General features: G+C 32.9%; 1 protein-coding gene across 10 annotated transcripts in view; it reads right to left on the bottom strand.

The window, feature by feature from the left end:
- The window catches only part of PTPRD (protein tyrosine phosphatase receptor type D), a 1,049,942-nt gene that overhangs the window by 145,190 nt on the left and 889,295 nt on the right, over positions 1 to 15,457 (bottom strand). For all 10 annotated transcript variants that reach the window (XM_031947762.1, XM_031947812.1, XM_031947874.1 and 7 more), the window contains 2 exons: positions 8,022 to 8,231; positions 1,892 to 2,052 (listed from right to left, as the gene is read on the bottom strand). In XM_031947762.1, coding sequence (XP_031803622.1) covers positions 1,892 to 2,052; positions 8,022 to 8,231 — 371 coding nt within the window. The remainder of the gene's footprint in view (positions 1 to 1,891; positions 2,053 to 8,021; positions 8,232 to 15,457) is intronic.

Genomic DNA, 15,457 nt, shown 5'->3' with positions numbered 1-15,457 from the left:
TCAGTTCTCAAGTATCATTCAGGAGCTCATTCAGCCTTTCTTCTCCACCTTACCATTTGCTTTTGGGATATTTCCATAATTTTTGATTATCCTTCATAGCAGAAGTGACAGTGGGATAGAAAGGAAGCATTGCATGAAAACTACTCATTAATGATCCTTAATACACACCCAGGGAAAGATTTGAGCAAGAAAAAAATGTTTGAAACCATTGTTTAGAGTGAGGTTCTTTCATTTATTCATTCCTTTCCGAGACTCTATATGCCCCAAATGATACAGCATTGTCAGTAAAACATATACCAAAGAAATACAGCCAAGCATTAGGGAGATAGCAAAACCATATAATGAATGAGAACTGAGAATCTCCGTAATTCCTTCCCCCATCCTCTTTTCAACATTTGAGAGAAATTGAGGAAGCACCTTTAGGAGAAAGGGATTATTTTAGGGGAGCTTTCATAAGGAAAGGGAGCAAGCAGGGAGAACAAAAAGGGTGAGACTATTTCAGGAATATGATCACAAATGAAAATTTATGAAACAGAGTAGGAGAAACATATGTTGAATTAATGCATGGGGGGAAAAAGAAACAATGAAAAGGATATAAGCAAGTGAAGAGTAGGGGAGAGGTCAATGTCAAGAGGTTTCAATCTATTTTAGAAGGGCTCGATGGAAGGAGAGAGATGAAATACTTTATGGTGGTGAAAGAAGATGATTTTGGCAGGTACATCCAGAATGGATGGGCCTTCATTAAAAAGAGAGGTGGATAAAAGCACAGGTATTTAAAGTGATCCAAGAGTAAAAATAGATTAATGTGAAGAATTTGTGGTGGATTGAGAGAATGAATAAATTCTACAGTTATTTTAAAGGATGATACTGTAGAATTTAGTGGCATTCAAGAGGTTGGGGAGAAAATACAAAAGTCTGAAAGCATGTGAGAGGAATATAATGAATTTAATAGCAGAGTTGGAAGATACTATAAAGTTGGAGGGGAAGAATGGTGACTTTCTTCTTTACCAAACTGGTTTCTAATCAAGCAGTAGAATGGAAAAGGTATCTAGAAATAGGTAATATAAAAGCAGAAAGTGAAAAAATATGGGGAAAATAAAGTAAAAATCAATGATGATAAGCCAAATAGGCAACTGCCTGCAAAGGGATGGAAGTTGAAATCATGAAGTACTATTAGAATATTGAAGAAAAAGAAGCTTAATGGCAGAAAACAATGGAAAATGCTTCTCCTACTCATGGAGAACATAAGATAAATGATAAGAAGCAAGTTTTGAAAGGTTATAAATAAAATAGAAAGGTCAGAAAAATGTTGGAAAAGTCAGGGTTCATTTTTGTCTATCTAATTGAACCCAAGTTTTTCCATTCTTTTCATCTTAAAATATTTATGGATGGAGGAAATGTCAATGCTTGTAATACTGATAAAATATATGATACAAGATAGTGATTACATTTTATAAAAATATTGGAAACAGAGTATAAAATTGGGTAAGACGTGAAATGCATATTTGCCACTATAATTTGGCATTATTTGATAATGCTGCCCAGAAATGTTAAGCATGTATACATGAGACAGGAAAAAGACATCAATTGGTCATGATGGGAATCAACTAGTTTATATGTCCTTTTGAGAGAAAAAAAGCCAAGAATGTAAATATAATAAAGACAGCTGGAAAATGATTACCATAAAAGATTTTATATGGAATAGTCTATATTTTTCCTGTTATTATAGAATCAGTGCATCAAATATTTCTGGAGGTTTCCTGAAAATATTACTACTAATGTAAATCATGCAATGAAGATATAATATTTGTCTTGGATTATAAATATATTCTATGGCCTCCACCTCCCCACCAATGAATATCATTTCAACAGAATTATGAGGCAAGCCTACCTTTTGTAGAGGAGGATAGCTATGACAATGCAAATGATAAAGACAACTGCAAGCACTGGCCCCACGACCCAGATTAATCCTTCTTCTTCATCTGTCATGGGCTGGGGATCGAGGTCCATTGATACAACAGGATCCGAGTAAGGACTAGTTGCATACATGGTCTAAGGAAAAAGAGTTTGTTTGGTTAGAAAAGAGTTGTTTCAAAAAGGAGAAGACAAGATAAAGCAGATAATTGATTGACAAGTAATGGTATTTTGCCCTAAATAATTAATTGTGCTCACTTTGTAATTTCCAAAACTGCCTTGTGGGAAAAATAAATGTTACGAACAATATAATTTGTTGTAATGATGGCATTTATCTTAATATTAAATTAGAATCAATAATGTGTGAAATCTTTTAAAACTCTTAAATACAAGTCATTAATGAATCAATAAGTATTTATTAAACATCTATTGTGGGCTAGAAGACAGTAGTATATCTTGTGTCAAAAACATTAAGTTATGAGAATACTTGGGTTTATTTCCCAGCTCTGTAGTTTGCTGATTTTATGACATCAATCAAATCAGTTAAAGTTTCCAAGCCTTAGTTTGTCTAGCTATGAAATGGGTTTATAATATCATGTTCATTAATAGTGGCCTAGGATGAAATGATCACAAAGAGTATTACATAAAAAAGCAAGGTACTATAATATGCCCAACACTGAGTCCTTGTCCCTCAGAGACTCTATAATCAACTTGTAGAAATGACAACAAAAGTAAAGTGATGAGAGAATAGTTAGGGTGGTAGATAGTGTAATTACTCCAATTATATAACTGACACCAATATTTCATAAAACAAAGAAATGGAGCTTGTCCATGCTAACTAAAGTCGATAGCTATAGGATAAACCAAGATAAAATTTCAACTCATCATCATGGTTCACCAGATATCTGCTTGTCTATTCTGACTGATATTTTCTCTCTATATTGTCTCTTATGAATGGATTTGTGAAAGGAGCATGAAACCAAAAAAGACCAGAAAGCTAAATGGAGTAGATAAAGAGGATTGGTAAAAGAAAAAAATTGGATACCAGGAATGGAATCAGTAAGTTCAGCTGATTAAGTTATGAAATTAGATTTATGTCTTCTGTTATAAGTCAATGATAAGTTTTGAGCATATTCTCTTAAAACTAGGTGAGACCCAAGTACAGAAATGTAATGAATACCACAGGAAGAATAACTGAAAAGGACTGAGAGATGGATAGGGTGGTAAGATCAGAACATTCAAGAAAGGACTTGCTCTAAAGAATGATGGTAAACTTTCTTTCAAATTTCTGCTAAGACATACAGGCTCTTGCTCACTGCCTGACAATTATAATAATAATACAGCTAACATTTAAATAGTACTTACTGTATGCCATACAATGTGCTAAGCACTATAAAATTATTATCTCATTTGGGCTTTTACCACAATTCTGGGGTATAGGTGTTATTACTATTTTCATTTTACAGATGAGTAAACTAAGGCGCATTGAGTTTAAATAATTTGCCCAGGATCACATGGCATTAAATGCCTAATGCCAGATTTGAATTGGGGTCTTTCTAACTCTAGACCTGATACCCAACTTAGCTATCCCAAGATATATTACACTTTTTAGTTAGTATAAATACCAGTAATATTGCTCAGTTGAAAAACAACTTGTCAGAAACAAGACCTCTCAGGTAATGATCTTTCTACACTGAAGGCACTTAAGAATTATTTGAAACAAATGATATTGGCTTATTTTGATTTAAAGCAGTAGGATGGAAAGGTGAGTGAGAAAAATATAAGAAAAATAAGTTTGTGACTAATAACAGGGATAGATACCATAGTGCATGGATGACCTCTTAACTTGAAACATTTTAGTCTGTGGAAAAGAAAGCTTTGCTAACACTTCCATTGCATGAAAAGAACTAAGCTATCTTTTTCATCCTTTAAGACTAGCTGATGAGAAAATCAGAGCTAAAAGGATTACAGAAGTCATTTAGTTCAACCCTCTAATTTTACAGAAGAGAAACTGAGGGTCGAAGAAGTTAAATTTTTCTTGGTCAATATTACAGAAGTTACCAGTGGCAGGGGATTTGAACAGAAGTTCTGACTCTAGAAAAGTCAGGGCTCTTTCCAGCTCAACTTCTGAGATAACATTACAAACAGGACCATCAGATCAAAGAGCAAAGATTGAAGTGTTGATTACAGGACACTTGGATCCCTACAATTTACAGCTAAGTAACTGTGGTGCAGGGATGGAAACAGAACTTGGGGTTACAAAAGTACTAATTGGGAGAGTGGTGATCCAAAGACACATTATAGGATCACAGACCTAGAATGAATTGAGGTGTCAGAGGGGATGAGTCTAAAACCCTTCATATTACAGATGAGGAAACTGAGGTGCAAAGAAGTCAAATGGTTTATCTATCTACAGTCAGATAGAGGATTCTAAAGAACGACAGAAATTATAATTCAAAAATTCACCAATCTTGGAGGACAGACTTTAAAAGTTTAATCAAGATAAACTTGTGGAATTCTGAATGATGAGGTTTTCACAGGAACTCTAAGCACAATTCTCCACCAGACACATTTGCATTTCAGATGAAAAAACAAATCAAAAAGATCAAGAGGAATGGAGACTTATGAAAATTAAAAACAAAATCTTTACCCAACTTTTTTCCTTACAAGCCTCTGTATCTTGATCAATTTTGAGGGTCAAATAAAAAGTTAATAATTATTAGTTCATCCTACCTTAGCCTTCTGATAATCTTGACAATCTTTACATTTTCTAACTGAAGACTGGAGGAGGTGGTGGTGTTTTCATTTTTTTGCTTGCTACTCTAATGTTTTTTTTCCAGATAATTAAACTAATCTATCTATAGATGTGCTAAGTATTTTATTCAATTAACAATCAGAAAGCACTTTGGGAAGACCAAAAGCCAGTATAAATACACATAGTATTGTTTAGTTGAATACCTACTTGTCAGAATCAAGACCTCTCAGGTAATGATCTTCCCACACTGAAGGCACTTAAGAAATACTTGAAACAAATGATGTTGGCTTATTTTGACTTAAAGCAGTGGGATGGAAAGGTGAGTGAGAAAAATACAAGAAAAAAAAGTTTGTATCTAATGAGATACAGGGATAGATACCATAGTGCATGGATAACTTCTTAATTTGAAACATTTTAAAAATCATTCAATTATGATTTCCAGAATAAAGACAGGAAATTTTTTCTGGTGTGAGTTGAGATAGAAAAAAAAAATTCTCCTTTTGCTGCGCTTCTTTTGTGTGTGATAGTACTCCTCTGAGAGTGCCTTCTCTGTTGTATTACAAGTGTTTTTAAATCTCTTTAAATTCAAACAGGTGTTTTTTTTTAATTAATTGATTTAAAGCTAAGTTCAGAATAGAAAAAAATCATTGCCATGTACACAATAGAACATAACAAAGATTTCAAAATATAAAGAAATAAATTGCCACATCAAGAAAGCCTATAAAATAAATACTACAGATTGTGTTCAGAGCTGTCCATCTTTTCTCTTCTTCCTTGTGGTTTTCATTTGTTCTCTGGAGTGTACTTTATTCTTTCCATCCCTCCTTCCCCAAAGGAGGAGTACAATTAAGCACAGATATATTTATATATTTACATACACACATACATACATATATGTGTATGTATATATACATACTCATGCACATACATATACATAGATATCTATAATCATAAATATATATTTACATATATTCATATACATCAATATAAAACTGAAGGTGTTTTTAAAATTAAAAAACGTTTTATTTTCCTTTCCCTTCATGCTCTGCCTTATAATCTTTACATTGAAGTATAAAGTTTATTCTATACATTAAAAATTCCAAGAAGCCAATCATTTTCTTTTCAAATGACAATTTATGCACAAAGATAACCTATGCAGAAAGGCTGTCTTTTGGTTTGATATTCCATTTGGGAATTTCCATAGTTACTTGAAAAGAAGCCCCACAGTTCAGCATCAATACTAATAGAGAATCCTTTTATAAGCTTCTATATCTGAAAGGGATTGGGGTATGGGTATTGGGGAGAGCTGACTGGCTAAACCCAATTGCTGTGCCTTGCTGACTAAGGAATCAATTAGAAACTTACCACCCAGAATGTGAGATGCTAAATTTCAATGTGAACTGTCATGTTCCCCCACCACCACCCTCCATCCTATTTCTATCTTTCCTTGATTTAAAAAAAATAATACAAAATAGTATTACATTCAGCTAAAGCAACCCAAGCATGAAGGGACATAAGAACAAGATGAATTACATAAGAGAAGACAACTCATTATTTAGATCACCTCAGGAATTTTCCTTATTGCTGAATTATTTTCTAACTTTCTTATATTCCACTGATAGAGTCACAAGTAAATTACTATAATTAAAGAAGTCAGCTCTGCTTGTCTCACATTAGACAGATTTTCCCAATGAATTCTGGGAATAAGCATCACTATTTCAATGGTGCTTCCAAATTCAAAGTCAAAACCAAAAGAAAACAAAAAAAACTCCATCATTTCGAACTTTAATTTTTGGATATTCTTAAGGAGAAACTCAGTTTTTTTCCCTAAGTTTCCACAATAATTACATACAGAACCCTGAAGTTAGGAGGACTTGAGTTCAAATGTAGTCCCAGACACTTAATACTTCCTAGCTGTGTGACCTTGGGCAAGTTACTTCACCCCAATTGCCTCAGCGGGGGAAAAACCATATTGTTTGAATATTCTCTTTCAAGTAAAGATGAGTTCAGGAAAAAATATGTATATAGAATAAACTGTAGCCTTGTTTTAACACAATAAATTTTACTGGAAATCTAATGGAATCTATCCAATAATATTTAATTAAAGGAAGTATCAAAAGGATGTTCTTATACTGTTGCTGCATATATATATATATATATATATATATATATATATATATACACACATATGATAGATGAGACCTTGGAAATTACCTAGTCCTTCTGCTTCAAACTCAAAGCCCAAACAGAATTAAAATATAATTGGGAAATGTTTAATAGAAATAAATGAATATGCAAAATATATGTTAATCTGTGGTTTTCTAAATCCATTTCTATTTGAGTTTGATACCACTCATTGATACCGCTCATTTGATACCATCACCTCTTCATATTACAGGTGAGAAAACTAAATACAGAGAAGAGAAAAACTTGCTCAAGTCACAAAACAATTAAATTAGGATCTAATAACATCAAATACAACACACTCTCTACTATGAGCATACTGACTATTTGTAGAAAACAATTTCTAGCATGGGTCCAAACAACTTTATCACATTACAGATTTTATACATTCTGTTTAGGCTAGATTGAAAGTAAACTAGAAAAGCCCAGAAACCTAAAGAAGATGAGGATCTTTACCACTCCTCCCCTCTGCACCAAGGAAGAAGTCATTTAAATTCATTGCTGCCACTTTTTCACTACCCAGTCTTCAAATTCTTGAAATCTGAATTCTAACTCTACAACTTGACCAAAACTGTTCTTTCCAATTTTCTCAATAACTTCATAATAACTTAGACTGTTGATCTCTTCTCAGTGTTGACTTTTAAGGAGTTTTTTTTTTTTTTTTAGAGATGATGAAAGCTTTTCTTGATCCCCAGGTTGTTATTGTAGTCCCCTCTCTCCTCAAATTACTTTATCAACTAATGTCCTTATTATCTATATTTATACATCTATATGTTTATACAGATATGTGAATATGCTATATGTGTGGATTATGCATGTAGGTACATATATTCAGACCACATGTGCACATATCTATTTACATGTAATAATATACATGCATGTACACAGTGTGCATATGCTTATATGTATACACATATGGATGCAAATAATTTATATGAGTGTACATACATATTCATGTCTATGTTGATGTGTGTGTATATATGTACATATATATATATATATATATTTCCCCATTAGAATAAAATTTTCTTTAGAACAGAAAGTGTTTCATTTTGGCCTTTTTGTATCCTTAGCACTTATCACAGTGGTTTGAACAAGGTAGATATTTTATAAATGTTAAACTGCACTCAACTTCACTGGAATAAAAACCAAAGCACAGTAATCTTACCGATTCTGCATGCTCCATGACAGCCAAGACAAAGAAGACATACTCTTGACCACTCTGGAGCTGCTTGTTTGTGAAGCCACCATAATGTTTCTCATCCCCCAGGGTGAATTCAGTAGGAAGAACATCAAAATGAGCAGCAATATATGGCTTTAGTTCAACCTCTCTTTCGTGACGGAGGCTCCTACGTTTCCGAGATATTTCCTTAAGAAGCTTTTTTTGTGAGGTTGGGGAGAAAAAAAAGGAAAAGACATAAACAATAATAATAGAAGCTATTGGGAATTTAATGGGAAAATATATTTCAAGACCAAAACCAAACTAAATGCAATGCATCTGCATTTCATTGAATATGCCAGCATTCCTAAATTTTAATCTTCTCAGTTTTTTTCTATTTCTTGCCCATTTTGTTAAAATGAGGTACTAGAAGTTACTATCAGATCACTCATAATGTTAAGATGACCAAAGAAATCAATTTTTAATAAATCATATCATTGTCCACACTCACAAAATTCTACAAAGAAAAGTCAATAGGACATTAAAACTTAAATGAGGAGAATTAGACAGGTTCTTGCAAGGAACATAGGAGATAAGAGTAAGAGAGTATAGAGATTACCTAATATAATCTAATCATTCTGTTTAACAGAAAAAAAAAAACCAAACAAAATAATAAAACCAAAACAACAACAACAACAACAAAAACACAACCCTGGCCCAAAAAAGGGAAGTAATTTGCACCAACTTACCCAGAAAATGAGTCAAGGATCAAGATCTGAACAAAGATCCTGTTCTTTCCACTACCTTACAATTTCTTAGCTAAGTAATCATGTCTCTACCTGTATTTTAATTATTCAACATAAACATTACTTGATTTTATAGACATATTTTGAGTCATACTTTTGCTTATGCACTTTACAGATTTTCCCCCAGTATCAATATAAAATAACAGAATATTTGTATTCATGCACATGAAATTGATACATTATTTATAAACATAGAGTGCCTCACATTTCATTATTTTGCAGGGAGGTCAAATTTTAATGAACTATTTAGAAATCTATTCATATTTTAATCCCAAATAAGTTTCTCCCTGACATGTAGCATTCATTCTTCTTTCTGGTATTCACTAGTAAATGAAAAATTATTTAAATATGGTGATTATTTTTCAGAGTGGGGTCACATTCTACTCTAAGATTAACAAAAATTATTTTTGGATCATATGTTGTCTTGAATACACATAAGATTACCCTTCAATGCTTAATTATTATAAGTTCTCAATTATATTTTATGTAATATGTTCTGAATTTCAATAATTATAAGCACTTATCTAAAGAATCAAAGTTCTTAATACAATGGCAGTGCTTTCAATCAAGTTTAGATCAAATGTCTTCATTTTATTGTGAATCTCTAATTTTCTCATTTGTCAAAAGGGGAGAGTGTTAAATTACATGATTTCTAGAATCCTTCCCAGGGTTAACATACTTGGATTCTCTAGAACTTTTCACTTGATACTGATACCATATGAAGGTTAATAATGCATTACAGACTAAGCTCTTACTTTAAATAAGGTAACTAGGTGGCACAGTAAATAAAGTGTTCAACCTAGAGTCAGGAAGAACTAAGTTAAAATCCAGCCTCAGATATTTACTAGCTGTGTGACCCAGGGTAAGTCACAACCCCAATTATCTTAGAAAAAATAAATAAAATAAATAAATTTATTAATTATAAAGATCAGTTGAGATACTTTTTGTAAAGAACTTAACAAAGAAGTTAACACATGCTAAGTTATATAAATGTTATTTATTGTTATCATTATTATATACATTATTTTATTTAAGCTTTACCGTGACACTATGAGGTAAATACCAGAGGTATTCTAATTCACATTTCATGATGAGGAAATAGATTCAAAGAGATTAGTATGACAACCACAAGGTGTGAGAGGGAGAGTTTGATTAAAAATCTGCCAATTACAGGCCCACTCTATACCCCTAATCCACTAAGCTATACTATTCAATTGACTAAATAGAAACCAGCCAGTCTTATGACATACTTTGATCATACAAGTGACTTGACGATACACTTAAGACAGAAATCATTTAAGCTTATGCAATTATGTTGACTATATTTATTTCTCTAAGGAGAAAAATGGACAGAATCTGAAGTGAAATCTGAAGTCTTGCTTTGGTAAAAATATGCTGGCAGCTCTTCTCTACTTATTTTCAAGGGTATTCTAAATCTTCATGAACAAATCTCAGATTCACATTATACTAATATTTTATTTTTAATGGACAATGACAAAGCCTAACAATTTAATTTCATTTATTATAATGGTGTATATATATATATATATATATATATATATATATATATATATATATATTCTTGATCAGAGAAAAAGGTCCTTTGGCTTCCCCTGAACTGACTGATGGCTTGAAATTTCCTCCCACCTACTCTTTGTCTTTTCTTGGGCAAACATCATCATACTGAAGGATAAAGATGCAGAATAATTCTGTAGCCATTTATGCAACTGGCTTAGATTTTTGCCACAAAGTGAAGTTAACACAGTGGATGGAGAAAGGCATATTCACAGCTGAGAAATCAGGATTAAATGTCTGAGATAAGATTAAAACTTCAGTGTAAAAGTGACTAAAGGTAATTCTTATGAAATATTTTATTATAACACATGCTCATTAAGGAAAGCTTTAATTATAGTTTCTTCAAGATCCTAGTGACTAAATATGGATCTTTCCCCTCTCTTCTCCTGATTACAAAATTTACCAGGCAGTTAACTCAAAGATATAAAGGATCATGTTCGTGTTTAATCTGAGCTTCTTAGAGACACATAAATGAGAACACAATTTTTAACTAAAATTTCAAGGATATGCTATCAAAACAGAAAAAGAAATGTGCACATAATGATGATCTTAGAATAAGTATTTTTGATACTAATATTTTCTCAGTTATTTGGATTTAATCTACTGAAGAGAAATATACAACATACATATATATTTATGTATATGTAAACTTACATTCTATCTACATAACTAAAAGATCTTTTGGACTACTTACAACATTGTTGCCTGCATGAACTTAATCAAATCATTCAAACTTTCCTGGCCTCAGTTTCCCTATCTGGAAAATAAAGGATCATTTAATGGCTTTTCCATACCTAAATCTATGAATCTATGATTTAAAAGAAAGATGTGTTAAAACTGTATCTTGTTCTGGTTCCTTTGATCACCACTTTTGCTTCTAGTCAATACAATGTCAGTTTAAAAGTAGTTGGCACCAAATTATAATAGCAAAAAGGCAGATTCCAAAGGTGAACCTAGAATTCATGCACAGACTACCCTAAAGATCAAAAGGAACATAATGTACAAATTGTATCATATATTAATTAAAAAAAAAAACACACTCTGGGAATATCTGCTGAATCAGAGGTAGCTATTAAGACTGCTGTCAGGGCTTTTTGGTCCTATAATATGGAAATCTCAGATAAGTTCCAGAAATCTACAGTAAGACCAGCAGAGCACCAAAAGTTACTGACAACTTTGAGATGAATTAGTATGCTAACTTTAAAATTTTACCAACATATTGGGATATATTAATGAATTAGCCTCAAAGTGGCACAGTTAATATTTAGACTGTTAGCCCACAAAAACTTTATGAGATCTCAGTCTCTTGCCTTCTCCCCAATTATTTTCCATCTTCATCAGTATCTATGCAGCCAAATGCTCTCACCTTTAATCCATGCAAGTGATTCTTTGTGCCTCTCTCTCTCTCCGTTTTCTTCCCCACAATGCCTAACTTCATCCACTATCTCAACACTGACCCCAAGTTGTCTGCCTCAGGATACTTTTTCACTTCTTAGTCTATGTCTGTACTCTCTGTGCCTTTTTAAAGCATGAGAGCAGCCTCACTTCCCATTGTCATTGTAGCAATAGAACCAGACGTGACTGCCCCATTTCATAATTTCACAAATTAATTAGCAATTCAAAAAAGCATCAGATTAGAAGCCAGGAGATCTGAGTTTAAGATTCTTTTCTTGTATCAAACTAGCCTACTGACTTTAGGCTTGTCATATCCCATTCTCCCTTCTTGTAACAAACCAGCCTACTGACTTTAGACTTTAGGCTTGTCATATCCCATTCTCTCCTCCTCAACCCAACCTCAGTACACATCAGATCTCAGCTTCTTCATCTATTAAATAAACATGTTTGACTAAATGTCCTCTAAGATTGGAGCACAACTCAGATTCTTTAATTACATATAAAAAAATTCAGATATTAAAAAAAATCTGAAAAAATAATTAAATCATGTGAATCAACCTTAACATCAAATGTAACCTTTCTGGCCAAAACTTCATTTTGTAAAACAAAAACAAACAAAAATGTAGTTTTATTAAATTCTTCAACAAATCCCCAAATAAAGAGATACTCTCGTGAGTAGAATGACTTTAGTTCTACTGATGCTAAATTTGTACTATTTGTAATATTTGTAAATTTGTAATATTTGTGTATTTGTCCTCCATCTACAAGATAAGATTAGGTCACTTTTCTTTTAAATATTTAGGTGTTCATATGGATAATTTAAAAAGTCCTTTATAAAAAAAAAACTGACCTCCAATGCTGGAGAAATATTGCTTTTGGGGAATCAGGAAAAAGGTCAGCATAGATGTAATGTAAATGTTAGCAGTCACTAAATGTGAAAAAAGCAAACAGCCTCTTGGTCAGCTATGTATTCCTTTGAAAGCTGGTTAATCAAGTACAAATAACAGTAGTTTGTGTGAATATATCACCACACTACTTCAACTTCACTGATCAAACCCTGAATGTACTCTTGATTTCATTCATATTTTAGAGGTAGGATGCTATCATAATTCAATCATATTACTGTCATTCCCAGGGGTTACTATGTAAAACCTAGGTATTTGAGATGTTTGTATTATTCTGATCTCCATAGTATTTCAAATGTGCAATGGTTCTCAAATGCAACCATTCAGGTTACAAATGGAATCCCTTTATTTTGCATTTATTCAGTTGGAATGCTGCCTCTATTATGTATTTGGATGGCAGCAAATGGAAAGTGCACTATGTTCTAATCAAAAACTGGTCCCACCTCAAATCAGTAATGTGCAATTAAATTCAAAGATTATATATCATTTGGGTTGTCCCTGGCTGGATCTGTGATGAAATCTCAACTTCTATCACATCACCTGGGAAAATTGGAGGAGTTAGTGTGGTCCAATGGAAATAATACTAACTTTGATTTGAATTCTGGGTGTCATTTGCTGTGTGATTTTTCTTTCTTTCTTCTTCTTGAAATTTACTTTACCCTTCTGGAGCCCCAATTACTATCTATAAATGAGGAAAGATTTGACTAGAATATCTCTATCTTCCCTTTTAACTCTGACTCTATGAACATATGGCTCCAAGTAATCTCATTTCTCTGACCTCAGTTTCCTTATTTGTAAGGTGGAGATGACAATCCTTATAGTATCTACCTTAGAGGATACTTAGATAAAAATACCTTTTAAACCTTAAAATACTATATCAATAAATATAACTAATACTCCCATTTTTATATTGGTAATAACGAATGTGCCCGAACTGGCCTTGATAACAGCAATTGTGTTCATGGAATTTATCACTTTGGGAGGCTCCTGCACAGAATGGGACAAACTAGAAGATAATGTTGGGAGTAATTCTCCTTCAGAACCATCCTTCAATTTTTATAGGCATAGATATGAGTCATAGCTGCAGAAATTCCCTTAGGCCACCATTCTCTCATTTGAGAGGTTTCCAACAAATTGAATTACAGGCTTTTAAAAAAATTACTTGGTCAAACATATTTAAGACTTTCATCTGAGTAGCACTGCTTTGTCATATTTGGAAGTGCCAAGTGGTACGATGAAATTGCGACAAAGCTTTTATATTATCCACAGTAAGGGGGAAAAAAGAGTCTGGAGGGATCAGAAAGTAGATGAGTAAGCATAAAGTGAGAACATCGCTTACTACTCACTCGTTCCCCTCTACAACAGTTACTTGATGTATTGGAGGTACTTCCAAAAGATATATCAAGGGCTTGGGTTCTTTATCAGAAATAATTTTCATTTTCCAGTCAATGCATATCTTATTTCTTCCACCATTAATTCTACAATGTGGTCTCAATTATATCAGTAAAAAAGTGGGAAACAACCCATCCTGACCTAAATATTTCTGAATTAATAAATGTTCTTTATCAAACTATTATACAGATTAATGCACCACAACTTGCAGGATGATTAAAATGACCCTTTGTTATAGGAATCGACATCACAGACCCATAGAATTTAATTGCAAGGAAGTTCAATGTCATAGAGCCTCACACTTTAATCTATTAGCCTTACTGCATTATGATGGGGATTCTGGAGGTTAAAATTTGGTTGTAATAGTAACTCAGCTTTCATTACTTACTACCAAATGACTTTTAAAAATAGGTCTTAATGCTTAAATGCATTCGATGCAATGTTGGACTATCTATCTCAGTGTCATGAATAACATTTTTGTCAGTTTATTTTTTAAGTAAAGGAATGAAGAGAGTAGATCACAGCGTTTTAAAAACCTAATTCTAATCAAAATGGAATGGAGATATTGTTGAAAATTATTTGAGAACTGATTAAAATAATGAAGAATATTTCAGTCTTTAATTGATTAGTCAGCTGCAAGAAAAATCTTATCTTGCTCTGCATTACTTAGGAGAGACTAATCCTTTTGCATCTTCTGATGAAGGATTATTATTCTTGCAGTATCACAGATAATGATTTTCTTCTCTGTGTCTTTTAAACAGGGTACTGGGGGTGAAGAAAATAATTTTAAAAGTACCTAAATTATTTGACAATATTAGGGAAACGATGCCTAGGATATTTGAAAAATCCTTCAACTACTGACTTAATGATAACATTGGCGGAGCAACTAAGTGGTAGAATGAATCCAGCACTGATCCTGGAGTCAGGAAGACTCAATTTTCTGAGTTCAAATCTGACCTCAGACACTTAGTAGCTGTGCAACATTGAGCAAGGCACTTAATCCTGTTTGTTTTAGTTTTCTCAGCTCTAATTTGAACTGGTGAAGAAAATGGTAAACAACTCCAATGTCTTTGCCAAGAAAACCCCAAATGGGGTCATGGAGAGGCAGACAACAGAAATGACTGAACAACAACAAATGTTAACACAAACATTTAGGGATGACTTTAAATTTCCCTCCCTCATTTCCCTTTGCATCCTCTGCTCTGCCTTGTTTCATTGACACAGAATGGGACTCATTTCACCTTATACATCTGTTGCTCCACCTGGTTTAATTCCACAGAACATGATGTGCCTTGCTATTGAATACCCCCTGTCTTCACCTTCACTCTCATTTGCATTCTTGACTCCTTTTCTATGCTGTCTTCCCTCCTTG

This window comes from Sarcophilus harrisii, chromosome 1, assembly GCF_902635505.1.
Source record: "Sarcophilus harrisii chromosome 1, mSarHar1.11, whole genome shotgun sequence".
Classification (NCBI taxonomy): Eukaryota; Metazoa; Chordata; class Mammalia; order Dasyuromorphia; family Dasyuridae; genus Sarcophilus; species Sarcophilus harrisii.
This window is presented reverse-complemented; position numbering and strand designations above follow the sequence as displayed.